The 22,529-nt window shown below is 45.1% G+C and overlaps 1 protein-coding gene across 2 annotated transcripts in view; it reads right to left on the minus strand.

Annotated features, from left to right (window-relative positions):
* LOC140735378 (syntaxin-binding protein 4) overlaps nucleotides 1-22,529 on the minus strand; it is a 120,562-nt gene that overhangs the window by 74,428 nt on the left and 23,605 nt on the right. For both annotated transcript variants that reach the window (XM_073060363.1, XM_073060362.1), the window contains 3 exons: nucleotides 19,619-19,692; nucleotides 6,239-6,334; nucleotides 1,062-1,131 (listed from right to left, as the gene is read on the minus strand). In XM_073060363.1, the coding sequence (XP_072916464.1) occupies nucleotides 1,062-1,131; nucleotides 6,239-6,334; nucleotides 19,619-19,692 (240 nt within the window). The remainder of the gene's footprint in view (nucleotides 1-1,061; nucleotides 1,132-6,238; nucleotides 6,335-19,618; nucleotides 19,693-22,529) is intronic.

Raw genomic sequence — 22,529 nt, forward strand, 5'->3', positions numbered from 1 at the left:
GAAACTAAAGCAAACTTTGCATTTCTGAGGTGCTGTTGCGTAACACCTTGCTGGGCAGAGCTGCTTCAACATGAATGACTCATTTGAAGGTTTTGGTGCCCCATTCTGTGGAAGAATGTTGTCAGATGTTATTTAAAGCCTTGAGCCTCCACCACAGAGTCAGGTGAACCAAGGTTTAAATATATCTAAAAGTGGCCTTAAAAGGAATTTAGCCTGTGAGATGCTTATGGTTCGGCAGTAGGAAAACGTCAGTTTTATCCTGCTCATGAGACCGATAGGGGGGATAATTACATTACTAGCTACTAACAAAGATTATTAAAACTTCTTGTTTTGAACTACAAGGGGTGATTGATAAGTTCGTGGCCTAAGGTAGAAGGAGTCAATTTTAGAAAACCTAGCACATTTATTTTTCAACATAGTCCCCTCCTACATTTACACACTTAGTCCAGCGGTCGTGGAGCATACGGATCCCTTCTTTGTAGAAGTGATCCACAGCAGGGGTGATTGATAAGTTTGTGGCCTAAGGTGGAAGGAGATGAGTTATACAGCTCTCGTTACATGCACATACAGATCAACTCTCTGAGTGAAAATGCAGAAAGTTTGAAGTTATTAACTCATCTCCTTCCACCTTAGGCTACGAACTTATCAATCACCCCGCTGTGGACCACTTCTGGAGGTCCAAGATGCCGACTTCTACAAAGAAGGGATCCGTGTGCTCCACGACCGCTGCACTAAGTGTGTAATTGTAGGAAAAAAATATGCTAGGTTTTCTAAAATTGACTCCTACCTTTTGTTGTAAATAAACAATTTGATTTTTAGTAGTACAGACTAAAGGTGGTTTCGGTTTGCTTTAGACATAGTGAATCAAAATATGCTTTAGACAATGCAAAGCATTCAAGTGGTATCTTTTCTGTCCCTTTCGGGATATCCCAACAAAAAAACTATTGCAATAAGTACTTAACACACACGCACGGTATATAAATTTCATGTCTGATAGATTGGAGTAGGATGTTTAGCAGATAAAATTATATATAACACAACAATTTTTTTAAAATATCTACCTTTCATTTGTCACTCCCACCAGACTGTCACCATTAACTTCAAGAATCTGGTCTCCGGGTTGCAGGCGACCTAGAGATTTAAGAGTAAGAGCACGATGTAGAACATTTAGAATGCATTCTCATATTGGTTTATAGCAGGGGTCACCAACCTTTTTGCCTCTGTGGGCCGGATCGCGTATTAATGAGCAGACAGTGGGCCAGATAAATGCCATAAAAAACTTAAAATATGGGAATTATCCATTTAAATACATCTAGTTATGTTTTGCCTCAAATTAATGAATAACGCATGCTAGAAAATCATTTGTGCTTAACCAAGGATGCCAGTTAGTAAAGAACTCAGTTTAGTTGCAATTTATTTCAATCAAGGCATCTTTTGAATCTATTAAAAGGACACAAAGAATCTTTAAACATAAAACATATGAACATGATGCATCGAATGGTGGTAAATTAAGTATAATAAAAAAGAAAATTTTAATACAAACAGTTGATAAATCAAAGTGAAACTTGATGCTGTTTGTTGCTTGAAAGCTTCTCAATATTGGGTGTCAGACTTGTTGATGCCAAGAACATTATCCAGATGGGCCTCAGCCAATCTTGTACTCAAATGGTTCTTGGTGTGCTTCATTTTTGAAAATAATTGCTCACGCAGACAAGTGCCGCCAAACAACGATGCCATCTTTTTTGCATGGTCCGCTAAGTTAGGATACTTCCCACTTGGATGAATATATTTTCTATAGAAGTCAAGCACTGCCACATCTTCAGAATGAAATTTAGATCTCAATATGTCATCACACTGCATCTCAATCAATTCCATTTGAAAAATTTCTGATACACTTCCACATCAAATGGAGTAGCAAACAGCTTGAACTCATTTGCATGCAAGCGAAAATCAGCAAAACAAGATGAAAACAACTTTCAACATCTGCTGACATTTCTTCAACTCGCCGTGTGATCGTTCTTGCTGACAGATGCAAATGAAGATTCCTTTTTAGGACAAACAATGAAAGGCTTCATCTTTTCTGTAATACGTTTTGAGACTTCGTAGCTAGCATGGGTATTTCCTTCATTTTCACTGCTTTTCTTGGCAAAAATTGACGTTTGTTTTCCATAAACTAGCCTTCATTCACTCAATTTCATCTTTCCTTGCTTGCCCAGTAAACTTGATAAAATTTCCACTCTGGCGGGTCTCGTAATGTCGCCTGATATTTGCCACCTTCTTCACAGCAACATTTTCTAGGCAAATGAGATAAACTGGTTTCCCAGCTTGCTCGATGAAGAAGTAATCTAGTGTCCAAGTGTCTTGGAAATTTTGGCACTCAGTGTCTACCTTCCTGCGTTTTGCATTCGTTGCCATTGGCATTTTTTCCTTCGATTTTATTTCGAAACGCGAGTTATTCAACAAGTATCGTAGCACATGTAAATATCAGGATATTTAGTGTGGATTTCTTATTAAAACACAGTGACAGTTTCTGTTTACAAATTTGAACGATCCCATCTGAAAACCAGCGCGTGCATGGAGAGTATCTAATACATATTAATAAGGTGGTCTGCCTTCCCGTCATTGGGGCCAGTGTAACAAGACGCCATGCATGTCCATCAGTGTGGTCATGTGAAACACTCAGAATAAGGAAAAATTTCTCACGGGCCGGATAAGCGTAGTATCCCAATATTTGCTCGCCTACCCTTGGTTTATAGACACCTGCAGAAGTTCATTATTGATCACTTGAAGATCATTTAGTCTTTGAACTCTAAGGAGAGATGGATAGAGCCAAAACTACTCCTGAACACTTCAAAATCTAGGGATATGTTCTTAAAAGCTAGCAACCAACTTACTCAGAGGCATCGAGGAGAATGTGAGACAGACAATGATCATTTGATGACCAGTCTTGAGACAGATGTATGTCACTTGTTGACCAATTCTGAGACAGAACTTGGTCATTTGATAAACAATTCTGAGAAAGAAGTTGGTCATTTGATAAACAATTCTGAGACAGATGTTGGTCCTCTGATGACCAATGTTGGCTGGAGAGATACTTCTGGTAAGATAGCAGCAAGTGTGAACACAACAGCCTCTTGAGGGCCAACCAAATATGCTACTTTCTTTGTAAAGTTTGTTTTTTTTATGATACGAAGACAATTCTACTCCAAGAACATTGAGAACTGCAGGGCTACTCCATCAGTGAACTGCTCATAGATCAGAGTAGCTGGATTGGTGTCAGCGGCAGAGCCAGCTGAGGTTCAAAGGGGCCAGCCAAGACGTTGAAGGAGCTGGCCAGGATATGGGAGGAGCTGACCTGGCTGCAGACTGTGTTACTGCCCGCTGCTCGGAAACAACGGAGTTGGTGCAGTACAACCAGGAGAGATTGCCTCAGACATTTCACTCATAATCGCAAGACCCTGTTGAACAGTGATAATGTAAGTTGCCGTGGGCCTTTTGCCCTTGTCTGGCAGACGGACAGACGACATGGGAGCTGTGTAGCCTCAATTGTAACAAGAAATAAGTCTCAAACCCTGGGCTTGCCTGCTGCTGCAGACCAGGTGAGAGACGCGTAAGCATTTACAGTGTCGCGTCCGAGCTCGGCTGTGGCCTGACCCCTCCCATCAGTGCTGCCCTCTCGTGTTCAAGCAGTGGAACGACAGGCTGGATTGCATGCATCTGCACACTGCCGGGAGACTGTACCATAGATTGCTGGACATTGCCGCTCAGGGTCTTGGGTGATATATATGTTTTTTTTTGAGTGAGCAGGTTTCTTTTCTCGCTATTTTGAATGATGTTACCTACTATTTTTGAATGTTTGCTTGCTATTTCAAATGTTTTGCACCTTAGCCCCAGGGGAATGTTGTCTCATTCAGCTGTATCTACGTATGGCTTGAATGATAATTAAACTTAAACTTGACTTGAACTTGAAACAGCATTCTGCTGCAACAGCATTCTGGTCCAAGTGGAGCTCTCAAGAGCATTTGCAGCTAATCTGCTGGCAAAACTCTAGGCCAAAGCCTAACACTTTGAGACATTGGAGAGAATGAGGCAATGCAATTTCAGAAATATTTGCACAGTGTCCTGACCTATAGCAGTGGAGAATTATAGGCAGGACTCACACCTGGCATGACCAGAATCAGCCTATGTGATTCCATTGTCATGTTTGGTGTCACCTCATGAGATCTTTCCACCCAGTACTCTCGGGTATCTGAGAGGGGCAGGATGCAAGGCCTGGATGCCCAGGGATCACGGCTATTGGAGTTTTTGCCTCACAGGGGCAGAGGCCAGGTTCCATCCTGACCTCAGATCCTGTTTGTGTGGAGTTTGCACTTTTGCCCTGTTCCACACCCCAAAGATGTACTTGTTGGTAGGTTCACTGGCCAATGTAAATTGCAGTGTATAGGTGAGTGGTAGAATCTGGGAGGAATGGATGAAGAATGGGGGGTGAACAAAAGAAATAAGATTAATGGAAATAGGTGGTTTATGGTTGGCACAGGCTCAGCGAACTGAGGGCCTGTTTCTGTGCTGTATCCCTCAATGACTTTATAGTCTGTGGTGTCCATGCAATCAGAAGAGGAATCCTTCTGCAGGTAAAGAGCTGGAAATGTTTTTAAACATTTATCCACTGAGATACAGTGCAGAATAGGCCCTTCCAGCCCTTTGGGCCATGCTGCCCAGATACCCCTGATTTAACCCTCGCCTAATCACAGGTCAATCTACAATGACTGATGAACCTATCAACCAGATTCTGGGAGGAAACCCACACCGTCAGCTGGAGAATGTACAAGCTCCTTACAGACAGTGGCAGCAATTGAACCCGGGCCACTGGTACTGTAAAGCATCGTGCTGCCCACTTCAGTCCCAAATGAACCCCTCAAACATATCTGGGATCCTTAACTCAAAGGAAGTCCAGCATATTCTTTGAGATCTTAGAGAAACACAGGGGTAGGTTGCATATGCCTGTAGGGGAAGATCACACTGAGGATTAAATCCAGTGTCCATGTGTTCGGTGCAGGAACCTGAGGTCAATTTTCAACAAATGACGGAGTCCTTACCAAGCCTCCATTTTTCTTTTATACCTAGGGCCTCTTGCCCCCATTCATTATCACCATGTACTGAGTTGGGCGATGGAATTGATGGCTTTGTTGCAAAGTTTGTAGACTTACAAAGTATGAAGATAGGTGGAGCGACTGGTAGTTCTGAGGAAGTAGAGGGGCTACAGAAGGACTTAGACAGATTAGGAGAATGGGCAAAGAAATGGAAGATAGAATTACAGTGTCAGGAATTGTATGCTCGTGCACTTTGGTAGAAGAATGAAAGGGTTGATTATTTTCTAAATGGAGAGAAAACACAAAAAAACTGAGATGCGAAGGGACTTGGGAGTCCTCGTGCAGGATTCCCTAAAGGTTAGTTTGCAGGTTGAGTCTGTAGTGAGGAAGGCAAATGTAATTTTAACATTCATTTCATGAAAACTAGAATATAAAAGCAAGGATGTTATGTTGAGGCTTTATAAAGCACTGGCGTGGCCTCCCTTGGAATAATGTGAGCAAGTTTGAGGCCCTTATCTTAGAAGGGATGTGTTGAAACTGGAGAGGGTTTAAAGGAAGTTCACGAAAACAAGTCCAAGATCAAATGGCTTGTCATATGAAGAACATCTGATGGCTCTCGGTCTGATTTCACTAGAACTCAGAAGAATGAGTTCTTCATTGAACCCTATTGAATGGTGAAAGGCCTTGATAGAGTGGATGTTTTTTTTTTTAAATGGTAAAAGAATCTAAGACCAGAGGACATAGCCTCAGAATAGAGGGGTGTCCTTTTAGAATGGGGATGAGGAGGAATGAGAGAGTGGTGAATATGGAATTCTTCACCACAGGCAGCTGTGGAGGCCAAGTCTTTATGTATATTTAAGACAGAAGTTGATACATTCTTGATTGGTCAGGGCATTAAGGGATACGGAGAGAAGGCAGGAGATAGGGGCTGAGAGAAAAAAATGGATCAGCATTGATGAAATGGCGGACCAGACTCAATGGGCCAAATGGACTAGTTCTGCTTATGGTCCATCAGTGACAAGCATGTTAAAGAGAATTTATTTGTTACATAATTATAAATGTTTGCAGAAAATCATCCCCATCTTGCAGTACGGTGGAAGTGGAACAGTGGATGAATAATAAAAACCATCAATGAAAGCATCACTCACCATCAACTGAAGCAAGGCCACCAGGCAGAATCCTCTTCACATACAGACCATGCTCCTCCCCAGTCAGCTCCTTCACTCCTCCAATAACCTTAATTCCTGCAAAGACATTTTAATCATCGTCAAACAATCAGTGCGGTGATGTCTTCTGTGTACATATTCATGGAGTCATAGAACACTGTAGCACAGAAGCAAGCCCTCTAGTTCTTCTAGTCTGTGCCAAAGTGTTATTCTGCCTGGTCCTGTCGGCCCACATATTGATAGGACTACAACATTTAATATCTAAGCGTTACTACTGAACTGTTCTTGAGGTGACTTGGCTTGTTTGGATTTTCTTGTCGCATCAGCAAGTTCAGTTTGAGAATAAGGACACAAACTCCTTTAACGAATTCTCATAGACTTCCGGTCGTACGCCATTGCCTCGGAATTCCAGCGTCTGCAGAATCTCTGGTGTTGATCTCTCTGCTCGCGAGTTTTTCTTGTCCCCTGTGCTGAACCGAGGCAATGGCCTGCAATTAACGGGCTCCTGGATTGGCTGTCACTGGCTGTGAACTCACTTTTGTGAACTTCAGGTCTGATTTTATTTGCTTACTTTTATTGTTTCATTTTTTTTTGCACATTGTTTTTGATGGTCTATTGGGTTTCTTTGTTTTGTGGCTGCCTTACAGTATTTATATAGTATATATATTTTGATAATAAGTTTACTTTTAACTTTGAAACAGGCCCTCCGCCCACTTGTCCATCTGACCATTATATTTATCAAAGCTAATCCCGTCCACTTACATTTGGTCTGTAGCCTCTATACTTTGACAATTCAAGCGCTTATCTGGGTGCTTCTTCAATGTTGTGGGAGTACCTCTCTTTGCCACCCCTTCAGGCGATGTGCTCCAGATTCTAAACACTCCCTGGGTGAAAAGAATCCCCCTTCAAACCCCCTCTCAACCTCCCAGTTCTCAACTTAAACCTCAAACACGAGGAAATCTGCAGATGCTGGAAATTCAAACAACAACACACACAAAATGCTGGTGGAACGCAGCAGGCCAGGCAGTAACTATAGGGAGAAGCGCTGTCGATGTTTTGGGCTGAGACCCTTCGTCAGGAACTTAAACTTAAAACCTCTTGTCTTAGACACCTCACCAAGGGAACAGGATTCGTACTATTTGCTCTATCTGTCTTCCTTATAGTTTTGTGTATCTCTGTCAGGTCACCCCTGGGTCTCCTCCACTCCGTGATAAACAAACCCAGCCTGTTCAGGTATTCCTTGTAGTTGAACTGCTCCCGTCCAGGCAACATCATTGTAAGTCTCCTATGTGCCCTCTCCAGAGTAATCACATCCTGTCCGTGGAGATACTCTTCATTAACTCCACAGGCTGATCCAGCATTTAATTGTCCTTCCCTAATAGCTCTTGAGAAAGTGGAGAGCTGCCTTGAACAGTTGCAGTTCTTGATGCGAGGGTATACTGTACCCACAATGCTGCCCAGGGCTTTGGCCCAGCGACGATAATGGGATGGCAGTATACTTCAGTTAGAATATAAAGATCTTATAATGACTAGCATTGACACACACACTGAAATGTGTTGCTTTTCGTCATATCAAATCAGTAAAGATGGTGCTGGGCCGCCCACTTCCGTCGCCAACATAGCATGCCCACCACGTGATAAACCTAGCCATATATCTGTGCAACATGGGAGGAAGCCCCTCGGTCATTGCAGGGTTAACAGTGGCTTGGAGGGGAGGGGGCAGATTCCAGGGGGAAATCAGAACTGCGATCAGGTGTCTAACCAATTACTTACGAAGTTATAGAATCATAGAGCAGGACAGCACAGAAACAGGCACTTTGGCCCATATTATCTGCTCCAAACTGTTATTCTGCCTAGTCCCATCGACCTGCACCCGGACCGCAGCCCTCTATACCTCTCCCATCCATGTACCTGTCCAAACTTCTTTTAAATCTTGCAATCGAACCTGTTTCCACGACTTCTGCTGCAGCTTGTTTCGTACTCACACCACCCTCTGAGTGAAGAACTTCCCTCGAGAGCAAGAGCGTGAGGGAGAGTGAGAAAAGGAGAGAGAGAGAGAACGAGAGAGAGAAAGTGAGAGAGGGAGCGAGGGATAGAGAGAGAGATTGTGGACATTGCAGAAGTCTGTAATAGGTTATAACATGACATTTACATGATGCTGATCTGGGCTGAGAAGTGGCAGATTGAGTTCAATCCAAAACAATGGGAAATGATACACTTTGAAATGCCAAACTTGAAGGCAGAGTAGAAGATTTCTGACAGGATTCTAAACAGTGTGGCATCCGTTAGTCTCGTGAGATCATGGATTCCAGGGCGCAGGCCTGGGCAGGGTTGTATGGGAGACTGGCAGTTGCCCAAGCTGCAAGCCTTCCCCTCTCCACGCCACCGATGTTGTCCAAGGGAAGGGCACTAGGACCCATGCAGCTTGGCACCGGTGTCATCGCAGAGCAATGTGTTGTTAAGTGCCTTGCTCAAGGACACAACACGTTGCCTCAGCTGAGGCTCGAACCAGTGACCTTCAGATCACTAGACCGATGCCTTATCCACTAGGCCATGCGCCAACACAAACAGTGTGGAGGAAGAGAGGAATCTTGGAGTCCACATCCACAGATCCCTCAACATTACTGTGCAGGTTGATAGGGTGGTTAAGAAGGTGCGTGGTGTGTTGGCCTTCATTATTCCATGGATTGAGTTTAAGAACCATTAGGTGGTATTGCAGATCTATAAAATTCTGGTTAGACCACACTTGGAGTACTATGTTCAGTTCCGGTGAGCTCATTGTAGGAAGGATGTGGAAGCTTTAGAGAGGGTGCAGAGGAGACTTACCAGGAATCTACTTGGATTGGAGAGCTCGTCTTATTAAGATAGGTTGAATGAGGTACAGCTTTTCTCCTTGAAGCGAAGGAGGATGCGAGAGGGAAGGGTTAGTTTGATCTTGAAATAGGTTAAAAGTTTGGCACACCACCATGGGCTGAAGGGCCAGTATTGTTCTCTACTAATCTATGTTTTAACATGCTTCAGGCTGTAAAATGTGCTCTACAAATGTATCATGCTTGAGTCCTGAATTAACTAGCCTTCAGGGCAGGTCTGATGGAAGAACTGTAAGCTTCCATAATGACATGATGATGGATTCAAGGTTAATTAGGTTCTGTAGAAATGACTCTGATGCCAACTTCATCTTGGGCAACATTTGAACAAGTGAATAGTTGCTAAGACACGTACGTTCAAATGCTGTTCATAGACTTCAGTTCAGCATTCAACACAATCATTCCTCAGAAACTGATTGGAAAGCTGAGCCTACTGGGCCTGAACACCTCCCTCTGCAACTGGATCCTAGACTTCCTGACTGGGAGACCTCAGTCAGTCTGGATCGGGAGCAGCAACTCCAACACCATCACACTGAGCACGGGGGCTCCCCAGCGTTGCATGCTCAGTCCACTGTTGTTCACTCTGCTGACCCACGACTGTGCAGCAATACACAGTTCAAACCACATCATCAAGTTTGCTGTTGACACGACCGTGGTGGGTCTCATCAGCAAGAACGACGAGTCAGCTTACAGAGAGGAGGTGCAGCGGCTAACAGACTGGTGCAGAGCCAACAAACTGTCTCTTAATGTGAACAAAAGAGATGGTTGTTGACTTCAGGAGGGCACGGAGTGACCACTCCCCGCTGAATATCGACAGCTCCTCAGTAGAGCTTGTAAAGAGCACCAACTTTCTTGGTGTTCACCTGGTGGAGAATCTCACCTGGTCCCTCAAACACCAGCTCCATAGCAAAGAAATCCCAGCAGCGTCTCTACTTTCTGCAAAGGCTGAGGAAAGTCCATCTCCCAACCCCCATCCTCATCACATTCTACAGGGGCTGTATCGAGAGCATCCTGAGCAGCTGCATCACTGCCTGGTTCGGAAATTGCACCATCTCGGATTGCAAGACCCTGCAGCGGATAGTGAGGTCAGCTGAGAAGATTATCGGGGTCTCCCTTCCCGCCATTACAGACATTTACACTACGCACTGCATCCACAAAGCAAACAGCATTATGAAGCATCCACGCACCCCTCATACAGACTCTTCTCCCTCCTGCCATCTGGCAAAAGGTACTGAAGCATTCAGGCTCTCACGACCAGACTGTGCAACAGTTTCTTCCCCCAAGCCATCAGACTCCTCAATACCCAGAGCCTGGACTGATACTAACCTACTGCCCTCTCCTGTGCCTATTGTCTTTATTGTACTGCCTATTATTTATTGTACTGCTACACTGTTTTGTGCAGTCCTGTGTAGGTCTGTAGTCTAGTGTAGTTTTTGTGTTGTTTTACATAGTTTCACTGTAGTTTTTCTATTGTTTCATGTAGCACCATGGTCCTGAAAAACATTGTCTCGTTTTTACTGTGTACTGTACCAGCAGTTATGGTCGAAATGCCAATAAAAAGTGACTTGACTTGACAAGTAAATTTTTTCCAAAGAATCAATGTCTCTGACAGATTTCAAGAGGGCAATGTTTGCATAAATGGCAGCAGAGCCACCTGTGGGTTAATAAAGGCATCATAAACACAGACAGGAACAGTGGGGCGTTGTTAAAACCATCCAAATGTAAAGGCAAGTCATGTGCGTCCTAATGTCGAAAGGGCACATGGTGAGACTAAGCCAAACTGCCCAGCTGATCAGGGAGAGGATTAGTAAAGATTTAAGCGTAAAGAGTTTAACCAATTGAAACAACCTGACTCTCACAAATAGGGAGGGGTTATAGATTCAGTTTATAGCTGCCATCCTGGTGTAAAAAGGAGGTTGTGCAAATGTGCAGAGGCTGTTATACAAGAGATTTCCTAACATGCTTTGCTGCAAGCCACTCCAAAGGAGGACAGCTTTCTCCGAGCCCTCTCCCCTCTACTTGTAAGCACCGACAGATAAATTCTCTCTTTACCGTGTCCCTGTTTAAAAACATAGATGTTGGAGGTCATAAACACAAGAGATTCTGCAGGTGCTGGAAATCTTCAGCAACGCACACAAAATGCTGCAAGGACTTAGCTGGTCAGGTAGCATCTGTGGAGGGGAATAAAGTGTTGATGTTTTGGGCTGAGACCCTTATTCGGACTGGAAAAGAAGGGAGCAGAAGCCAGAATAGATGGATAGATACTTTATTGATCCCAAAGGAATTAGTGTCACAGCAGCATTACAAGTGCACAGATATACAAATATACAAATACTAGACAAGAAGTAAGAATGAATAAAAAATAAGTTTAAAAAACACAAAATGCTGGCAGAACTCAGCAGGCCAGACAGCATCTATGGGAGGAGGTAGTGTCTGTCTGGCCTGCTGAGTTCTGCCAGCATTTTGTGTTTTTATTTATTTCCAGCATCTGCAGATTCACTCGTGTTGCCAAGAAAATATGTTTCCTCAAACAGTCTAACAGGAGGGGGTCATCACTTTCCCAGATACAGGTTGACTCAGAGCCTAATGGCTGAGGGTAAAATTACCTCATATAGCGCTCTTTGGAGCAGTGCAGTTGTCTCAGTCTATTACTGAAAGTGCTCCTCTGTTCAGCCAAGGTGGCATGCAGAGAGTGAGAAACACTGTACGGAATTGCCGGGAATTTCCGTAGGGTCCTTTGTTCTACCACAGCCTCCAGTGTGTCCAGTTTGACTCCTTAACAGAACCAGCCTCTATAGTCAGTTTATTAAGCCTGTTGGCATCGCCCATGTTGATGCCATTTCCCCAGCACATCACCATGTAGAAGATTGTACTGGTGGCAACAGGGTGGTAGAACATGCGAAGGAAAGGCCAGCATACTCCAATAAAAAGGTGGGTGGAGGGGTAGCAGTCCAAGCTGGCAGGTGATAGATGAGACAAAGTGAAGGGGAAGGTGGTGGGTGGGTGGGCGAGGGGAAATGAAGCAAGAAATTAGAGGTCAGAGGTTAAGATGGCATACTGATAGCCGCCTGTGGCTTCCTTGGCAATGGTTCAGTAGGGCTCCCAAGATAAGAGAGATTTCAAATGGTCTTTCTGCATTAGGTTTGACTGATGTGTTTTGCTGAGTGACATCGCTTAATGTGTGGCTCCCAGCATTAGAATAGATGCAGGTCTTTGGGCCCTGATGTTTAGCCTGCTGTGGGCAACAGGATGGTATGGAGAGTTGGTAACTCACACAGGACTTCAGAGGCCTGCACTAATTTAGCCTGTGCCTCATTTAAATCCTAACAGCTCACTGCCTGGAAACGTTAGAGGCAGCTTATTCCCATTCTAACCTACTTTATTTATCACAGTTCCTGTTCTCGTCTCCATTACTGATCAGAATTCAGCTCTGGTGTTGCTGCCAATCTCCCTCCAGCAACTGTCTCCCATCCGAACACCTCCTTTCCCACTTCCTGCTCCATCTGCTGAACCGATGATGGGTCTCGGCCTGAAACATCCTTTCCATAGGTGCAGCCTGACCAGCTGAGTTCTTCCAGCACTTTGTGTGTGTTTTCCCATTTATTGTTTGTTTCTTTCCTCTTCCTTTGTCTCCCTCCACCTATCATTCATCTGCACAAGCCTTCCCAACTCTCATATAAACGTATAAAATGATGAAAGGGATAGATAAGGTAGAGGCAGGAAAATTGTTTCTACTGGTAGGTGAAACTGGAAACAAGGGGACATAGCCTCAAGATTCAGGGAAGTAAATTTAGGATGGAGGTGAGGAGGAACTGTTTTTCCCACAGAATGGTGAATCTGTGGAATTCTCTGCCCAATGAAGCAGTGGAGGCTACCTCAATAAACATATTTAAGACAAGGTTGGGTAGATTTTTGCCAGTAGGGGAAATAAGGATTATGGGGAAAAGGCAGGTATGTGGAGATGAGTCCATGATCTTATTGAATGGCAGGGCAGGCTTAACAGGCCAGATGGCCTACTCCTGGCTCCTATTTCTTAAGTTCCTTCCTAACTTGGCACTACCCACTGGTTCAAGAGCCTGATGGTTGAGGGGTACCAACTTTTATATCTTCTTCCTGATAGCAGCAGTGAGAAGGGAGCATGGTCTCGCAAGCCATGCTCTCATGTGGGGATCCTTCATGATGGAAGCTGCTTTCCTATGACAGTGCTCAATGTAGACGTGCTCACTGGTGGGGAGAGCTTTATCTGTGTAAAGGGGGGGTTTCTTCTTTTTCTTTGTTACTGCGTATGTTAATCAAACTGGCTTCTTTGTTTTGTTAAAAGTAGGAATGCTTCTTTGTTGCGAGAGAGTGCTGGAAGCTTGTTTGGGTTAAAATTTACTGATAACGAGAATTGTATTCCTTTGTAAACCAATTGGGATTAATGTTGTTCTTTCTTCTGAGTCTGTAAGCTATTGTTGGCGGGCTTTTGGGGAGATCGACGCGAGGGGGTGAGAGAGAGAGGACGCGATACTGTAAACTGGGCGAGGAACGGACCCCAAGCGGGGGTCCAAGGCCAGGAGGTACCCCGAGGAAAGGAGACGAAGATAGATGTGCTTGGTTGACCACTTCAGGTGGTCCTGAGCTGCGAGTCGAGGAGTTCGGAGGGGATCGAATGGTGGGCAGAAGACTTCAGTAATTGAGCTCCAACGGTTGTGCACGAAGTGGTTTGGACTTTGATAAGTTTGGTGCCTTTTCATTATTTTCTTTTCCTTCATATATACTGTATCGTTATTAATCAATTAGTTCTAGTAACCTTTATAAATTGTGCTCATTTAATCGCATATGGTGTACTGTCTGTTTTTGGGCGAGGCGGGGACATCACACAGCATCCACACCAGCTGATTACCCAGTTTGGCAGGGCCGAAGGCTGCTCCCCCTAGACGAGAACAAGCTGAGCGAGCCTGAGGCGACCCGGGGGTTACATTGTGGGGGCTCGTCTGGGATTGATTTCTGTGGAAGCTGTGTGATCGCCCTTTTTAAATTATGTCTGCGGCGAACAGCTGGTGTGCCTTTGCGGGTGTGCGATTGCTGGTTATCTCTGCATGTGTGTTGGGTGGGGTGGCTGTTGGTGCCCCGGAGGGCGTTGTTCGAGTTCCGACAAGCATTGACGAAATGGTGGTGGGGCCATGGGCTGTCCAAGCTGTTAAGGGAGCGGGGAAGGACTGGTGGGTATGTTCCAGCTATGGTGGGCTCCGCCCGGTTGTTGGAATAATGTCCAGCCCTAAAGGGGCGGAGGGGACCTCTTAGTTGTTGGGTGAGTGGCAGTGCTTGGCTGAGGGAAAGCGACAGGGATTGGTTGAAAGTCTGAGTAGGCGGGCTGGTGACGTTGTTACAACTGTCTGGTACAATTACCTGGAAGTGACAGCTGCCAGTTCTGGGAAAGTGTGGGAAAATGCGTTTGTTTCGACTGGAAGTCAAATGCCGCAGCTGGGGGGCTTATCATATCCGTGGCAGGAGATTGGTGGAAAGTTTTTAGGGTATCCCTTTTGGCTAGGGGGGCAGATAAATTGCTTGCAGTGCCAGGGGGATCTGTCAAGGGGATCAGCTCCTCCCTCAGTTGTTCAGTTGATCCGAGAGGTGTCGGGAAACTTAGAGGAGGCCCAGTGGGGGAACGGCTTGGGGTCTCTGGGGGAGCACGTTCACAGCAATGTACCAAGGAACTCCGGAAAGGCGCAGACCCTATTCCTGAAGGCTTAGAGGGACCACGCACTCAGGTGTTGTTACGGATGGATGGAAGTCAAGTTAAAGCCATCCTCGGTACCGGGGCGCCGGTTAAGTTGCTGTACAGTTTGTTTTATAACCAGTATTCGAAGCATTTACCCTTGACAACATTGAGGGCACTAGAGATTTGGGGTACCAGTGCCAGTGATTATCCAGACGACGGTTGTTGGTCAGTGAAAATGGAGTTCTTAGAGGCAAATGTGGGGGTGACTGAGGTTCGTGAATCGTTAATGCTGATGTGTCCGGGCACTGTTGAGATGGGCAGCGTTTCGGTTATGGAGAGGACCAATACCCTACTGGTGCACTTGGGGGCCTGCCTGGAGGAGGCGGGTGAGCGCTGTTTGGAGGCATTGTCGATGCACCCAGAGTTTCGAGCTGCTTGTGCGGACGTGTGTAGCAGCATTGGGCCGATACCGAATTCAAACAAGAGCCGGTGGTGGTACGGCCTGGGGGAAGTATCTGAGGGTGAGACCCTCATAGTGGACGCTGCAAAATACCACGAGGGAGGGGAGTTGACCGCTGAAGACACCTCGGTGAGAGAGAGGTTGCGGGGACTGGCCCTTGAAGCCGTAGGCAGCGTGTGTGTGGATTATATTGCGCTGAAGAGGCGCACTGTCAGTGACCAGAATATGGCCCCGAGGGCCGAAGAGGTGATGGCCTGTCTGAGTGGTGCGAAGTGGTTTAAGGAGCTGGATCTGAGGAGTGGACGTTACCAGATCCCGATGAGTGGGGCTGACAAGGAGAACACGGCTGTTATAAGTTCCCTAGGATTCTTCCGGTCCGAAAAGATGCCACAGGGCATATCTGGAGCCCTTGCAACCTTCCCGCGGGGCATGTGGAAGACAATAGGTGCAGAAGTAGACCATTCGGCCCCTAGGGGATGTGGAGGTGTTTGGAGTTTGGCATATGTGGATGATCTCCTGGTATTTGGATTTGCCTCGGGAGAATATGAATTGCGGTTGTTGCAGGAGCGGCTGAGACCTACAGAGTTAAAGTGTTTTCTGGAAACGTGCCAGGGCTGGCAACGGTCGCAGCTGGTGAGTGACTGTCTCTACGGAATCAAGTTTGAAATGAAGACAGAGAGACTGGAGAAAGTGATTTGGAACCAGTGTGAAGACTTACAAGTTGGAGAGAACGAAGAAAGTTGTCTGACTGAGGGCAACAGCAAACAGAGAGCCTGGAGAGGGGAGTTTGCGGAGGTGAAGAAATTGCGGACATATCTCGGAAGAGGGAAGCGGAAGCTTGAAGGGAACGTGAAGATGACCATCGACAGTTCAAATGAAGTGCAAAACCTGTAAGTTGATCTGGAAGAAGTCATGAGGAAGAATACGGCTTCAAAGGATGATGTACTGGATGTGTGGTACATGCTGCCTTTTGCTGACTTTCCCTCGATTGAGGAAGAGACCTTTGGCCCTTCTCCCACTGAGTCAGGTGTAGTGGGGAGGGTTAGCTGTGTGCAGTGGGGGGCATGAGTGAGAGGTTGAGAGAGGAGTTGGTAGCGGGGCCGAGGTATCCCCAGTTGTGTCCGAGCCTGAAGGGTTTAGGTAAGGGGGTACAGAGGTCTCAGAGGGTTAGGAAACTCCCAGAGAAGTTGGCCTATGTAGCACCTGAGGAACAGCGCGTGAGGTTTACTGTTTGGGAAGCAATGTCATTGTTTGTGCCTGGGTTAGCGTTTGTGTTGGCAGGAAGAGTGGGCGAGTTATTTAATAGTCATGAGGACATGACTTTTATTTGCTGGGAGGGAGAGTGTAAAGGGGGGTTTCTTCTTTTTCTTTGTTACTACGTATGTTAATCAAAATGGCTTCTTTGTTTTGTTAAAAGTAGGAATGCTTCTTTGTTGCGAGAGAGCGCTGGAAGCTTGTTTGGGTTAAAATTTACTGATAACGAGAATTGTATTCCTTTGTAAACCAATTGGGAATAATGTTGTTCTTTCTTCTGAGTCTGTAAGCTTTTGTCGGCGGGCTTTTGGGGAGGTCGGCGTGAGGGGGTGAGAGAGAGAGGACGCGATGCTGTAAACTGGGTGAGGAACGGACCTCACGCGGGGGGGTCCGAGGCCAGGAGGTACCCCGAGGAGAGGAGACGAAGATAGATGTGCTTGGTTGACCACTTCGGGTGGTCCTGAGCTGCGAGTCGAGGAGTTCGGAGGGGATCGAATGGTGGCCAGAAGACTTCAGTAATTGAGCTCCAACGGTTGTGCACGAAGTGGTTTGGACTTTGATAAGTTTGGCACCTTTTCATTATTTTCTTTTCCTTCATATATACTGTATCGTTATTAATCAATTAGTTCTAGTAACCTTTATAAATTGTGCTCATTTAATCGCATATGGTGTACTGTCTGTTTTTGGGCGAGGCGGGGACATCACACAGCATCCACACCAGCTGATTACCCAGTTTGGCGGGGCCGAAGGCTGCTCCCCCTAGACGAGAACGAGCTGAGTGAGCCTGAGGTGACCCAGGGGGTTACATCTGTAATGTACTGGGCCATAACTGCTACCTTTTGTAGGATTTTATTGTAACTTTTCTGCACCATGATTCTCTGGCCAAGGAAAGTAAGTGTTTGTTATCATTTTGTGGAAAAACTGTCAGGCCTGCAGAGTTTCAGTCTGCTAACTAAACTCAGGGGACAAGATTTTAATTCAATAACTTCACTAAACCTGTTTAAACATTGCTTGCTGCTGCAGGGTACAACACATACATGTGGGACTGTGTAAAAACAGGGAGGAAGGAAACAGAATTTTATTGTGAGGTGGGAATCATCACTGACAAGTTTATTACAGTGTCCTGCTGTGATGGGGATTAAATCATTTAGATAAACACATCGCAACAAGAAGGGTGCCCTCCAAGAGGAGGAAGATAATGAACGAGAGAATGTAGCAGGGCTTAATCCAAATGCCTCCCAAACAACCGTCACAGAATTAATTCATTTGCTCTTTATGCTTTTCTGAATCAAAACCAGTCACAGGCAAGGCAAGACAGCACCAGCTCACCCTCCATCTGTTTCTTTTTATTAAGTGTCCATACTAGTTATAATTATGCTCTGATCTCATGTTTTAAGCAAACAACAGATTCAATTCTTTCAAATGGTTGGTTCTGTCTTCTCTGTCGTGAACTCTGGTTATGTAAGCAGATGAATTTTTTGACTATAAAAAATAGTTCCCTTGTTCCAGTGAGTTTGTACTGGGAAGACTCGATCTTTGGCTTCTTCCTTTATTTGCAACAAGTTGAGAGGGGTCTAGACAATAAGGGTCCACTGTAGGGTGTGTTTTATTAAGAGAAACGATTGGACAGGCGAGGCCTGTACTCACTGGAGTTTAGAACAGCAGTGAGCAAGGTCCTAACTAAAAGAAAATCATCATGAGAGGCCTTAACAAAAAATGGATGTGGGAGAATTCAAAACTAAGGGTCACCGTTTTAAAATGAGGACAGAGATTTTTGTTTTGTTTGTCTCTTTCTCAATGGATGGTGGAAGTAGAGTTTTTAAATATCTTTAGGGCACGTTTAGATAGATTTGTAGTAACCACAGGGGTGAAAGGTCATCACAGATGGAGGGGAAGATGCATTTGAAGTTATAATTGACTCATAGGGAATGGGGGAAGAGCCTAGCCTTGCTTCTAGTTTATATATTTGCATATTCATTTCCTATTTTTCTTGTCTTCAATGATCATCGACTCAACTCCCCAGCTCTGGGTTAGAAAGGGGAGAAATTTTTTTTATGGCATCGTTCAGTGTCTTCCGTTAGGTGTCTGGGAGTTTTACTTTAGAACAGGACTACAATCACTCACAAGGCCCACATGGTCACAAAACCTGTCATCATCAAGGTTACCCGTGAATAAATCCATGATCATTTCCAGAAATGGGAAGACAGACCTTGGGAAACAATAGCTACCGCTTGCAGCCTCAACGTGGCAAAAATCTTCCGAGGATTAACCAAAAAAACATTGATGTCAGTACAGTAAATAATGGGAACATGATCAAAAGTTTCAGCAGTGGAGGACATTTTAAGCAGTGTCTAAGGGGGTAAAGAGAGGTGGAGAGATTAAGGCCTTTGGCAGTTGATGGTATGGTCACTAATGGTGGAGCAATTAGGTTTGTGATGAGCGAGAAAGCTGATCAAATGTGACTGGATTTCCCAGAGGGTTGCAGAGGAGAGGAAGTTATTCATGGGAGATTTCAGCCCATGCTGTAATAGGAAAACTGTACAAACAGAACAGAATACAGAATTGAGACTTCAACAAGGTGACATCAAGAAGTACAAGAAATTCTACCGATGCTGGAAATCCAGAGCAACACACACAAAACACTTGAGCAACTCAGCAGGTCAGGCAGCACCGATGGAAATGGATAAACAGTTGACGTCTTGGGCCAAGACCCTTTTTCAGGACTGGAAAGGAAGGGGGAGGATGCCAGAATAAAAAGGTGAGGGGAAGGAGAAGGAAGATAGCTGGAAGGTGATAGGTGAAGCCAGGTGGGTAAGAAAGATAAAGGGTGGGAGAGGAAGGAATCTGATAGAAGAGGAGAGTGCAGCATAAGAGAAAGGGAAATAGGATGGAACCTAGGGGAAGGTGATAGGGAGGTAAGGAGAAGAGGTAAGAGGCCAGAGTGGAGAATAGATGAAGAGGAAAGGAGGAGGAAAAAAAATACTGGAAGGAGATAACTTTATTAATAAGAAGAATTCTAACATGTCATGTGATTAAAAACTTTATTGCCCATTTCTACATATAATGAGTTTACTCACCCAGACCATTTTCGCAGTCTGTAAAGTCTACGCAGTGTACTCTCCGGTCTACCCCATAGGGGCCCAGTACTGTCCTGGAACAGAAGACACAAACCAAAACTGAGTCCACCTTATTTTGAGACCAAGCAGGATAAATTCCTAGAAGCCATTGAGTGGCGTCGATGTAGAAAAATTGTAACTTCAGATTTAACAGGGTATAGAGTCATAGAATGTTACAGCACTGAAACAGGCCCTTTGGCCTCCTAGTCCATGCCGAACTATTAATCTGCCTAGCTCTATTGATCAGTGGGATACTGGGCTTTCAAAACTAAATCAATTGCAAACAATTAGATCCTCCATCTTTCTATCCAGAATAAATTCCATAGTGGTTATAATTCAAGATTACTTTGTTGGCTACACACCTTTTGGCTAAGATCAAGTGTAGTTTCCTTTGGGACATGCGATGATCGGAAGGCAGAGAAGGTTTTGCGCTGATGCAGGGGTGGATCCTAATGCTGATTGGCTCCCAGTCTAACACCCCTTTCCAGCGACGACGACGACAGCGGTGAACAGGATGGCTGAAGACAACAGCGCATCGGCCCGAGGCCCGGGCATCAAGGATGTTTCTTAACATCTTCTGAAATATACTGCTAGTTCAATGATTTAGGGGTGGCACGGTGACGTAGGGGTTAGCACCACACTTTACAGTGCCAGTGACCCAGGTTCAATTCCCGCCACTGCCTGTCAGGAGTTTGTACGTTCTTCCCATGACCACATGGGTTTCAACTGAGTGCTCCGGATTCCTCCCACAATCTAAAGAAAGACCTGCTGGTTGGTTGGTAGGTTAACCGATCATTGTAAATTGTCCTGTGATAGGCTAGGGTTAAATCGGGGGACTGCTGGGTGGCACGGTTTGAAGGGCTGGAAGGGCCTATTCTACGCGGTATCTCAACAAATTAATTTTCCAATTTTTATTACCTACAGGCTCTCTCCAGGCTTTGAACGCCTGACATATGGACACCCCATACAAGCTCTCTTCACCAAAGATACTGCCTGTCCTGCTGAATATCGTGTTTTATTACATTCGATTGAAGGGTGCTAAGTAAATGTAGACTGGAGCAGCATGGTTGCACAGCGGTTGGCAAAGCGCTATTACAGCGCCAGTGATCCAGGTTCAATTCCGCCACTGTCTCTAAGGATCTTGTACGTTCTCCCTGTGAGTGGTTTCCTCCAGGTGCTCTCACATTCCAAAAATATACAGATTAGTAGGTTAACTGGTCACGTCGTAATTGGGAGGCGCAGGCTCGTGCTGTATAAATAAGTAAATAAATCTTCACTTTTATATGCACTTCCCTCATGTTATCGTTACTCTGTGAGGGTATGCACATGTAGTATTGCAGAGTAAAAGTCCTTTGATACTATGGAGATTTGTATAGAATTGGAAGTTCAAAATAAATGTGAATTATACAGCGTACAAACTGGCCTTCAGCCATTAGATACCCAGTTCACTTCACCATTATATAACCATTTACACTGATCATTTCTTATTGGCCCCCTCATTCCAGTCAACTACCCCCAGATCTGGCCCCTCACTTACACACCCACATGTTTGGAATGTGAGGGGAAACCATTCACAGGGAAAACAGGCAAACTCCGCGCAGACACTATCAGAAGTTGGGATTGAACCCGCTAGAAGATTGAAGTCGGGATTGGACCCAGGCCATTAGAGTTGTGACTTCTCTAATAGCTGTGCCACCGTGTCACCATGTTCGTCCGAATTTTGCAGAATGCTTTGTTTCTATATGAATTTACTATCCATAGCACAGGAGGAAATCTTCCATGAATGTATGCGTTCACACATAACACAGCAAGCCACTTCCTCTCCTCCCCACCCTCTGAGGTATTCACACATTTTCATTCAGATCTCTTGTTAATCTTGAATTTAATTGCTCCATCTTCAGTGTCCTTGTCTTCAATATCCTGACCATTTCCCCCCTATCTTTGCCCCTTAAGACACAAATTAAAATGTACCTCTTTCACAAAGCCATCAACTGCCCTATAATACCTCTTTCAGTTGCTTGTGGTCAATATTTTGGATGTTAAAGCTCAAGTCAAGTGCCTTAGAAGACTTTAGTAGCTCCTATTTGCACACGTTAAATGTTCAAAGAGAAGTCGTTGTTTTCTCAGGGTCTGACATCCTGCTGGGGGTTGATTTCACAAACAGAGGCTTAATTTATAAAATCGACATGCCCTTATTCACTGGTAGCCTTGATAATGACTGTGAGCACTGTTGCCAATGGTAATGTGAAAACAAGCCAACTTCACACAGACCCTGCTGGTTGGGATTGTACTTGAGTCACTGGCGTTGGTCAGAAGCACTCTGTCCCCTGTGTCACAATACCATCCACAAAGAGTGGGACAGGGATGCAAGTGAATTTCAGAGAAACATAAAAACAGAAAACCTACAGCACAAGACAGTCCCTTCAGCCCACAATGCTGTGCCAAACATGTACTTACTTTAGAAATGACCTAGGGTCATGCATAGCCCTCTATTTTGCTAAGCTCCATGTACTATCCAGGAGTCTCTTAAAAGACCATATCATATCCACCTTCACCACAGTCACCGGCAGCCCATTCCACGCACTCACCACTCTCTGAGTAAAAAACTTACCCCTGACATCTCCTCCATATCTGCTCCCAAGCACCTTAAAATTGTGCCCTTTCATGTTAGCCATTTCAGCCCTGGGAAAAAGCCTCTGACTATCCACACGATCAATGCCTCTCATCATTTTATACACCTCTATCAGGTCACCTCTCATCCTCCGTCACTCCAAGGAGAAAAGGCCAAGTTCATTCAACCTATTCTCATAAGACATGCTCCCCAATCCAGGCAACATCCTTGCAAGTCTCTTCTGCATCTTCTATGGTTTCC

Source organism: Hemitrygon akajei, chromosome 11 (assembly GCF_048418815.1).
Source record: "Hemitrygon akajei chromosome 11, sHemAka1.3, whole genome shotgun sequence".
NCBI lineage: Eukaryota > Metazoa > Chordata > Chondrichthyes > Myliobatiformes > Dasyatidae > Hemitrygon > Hemitrygon akajei.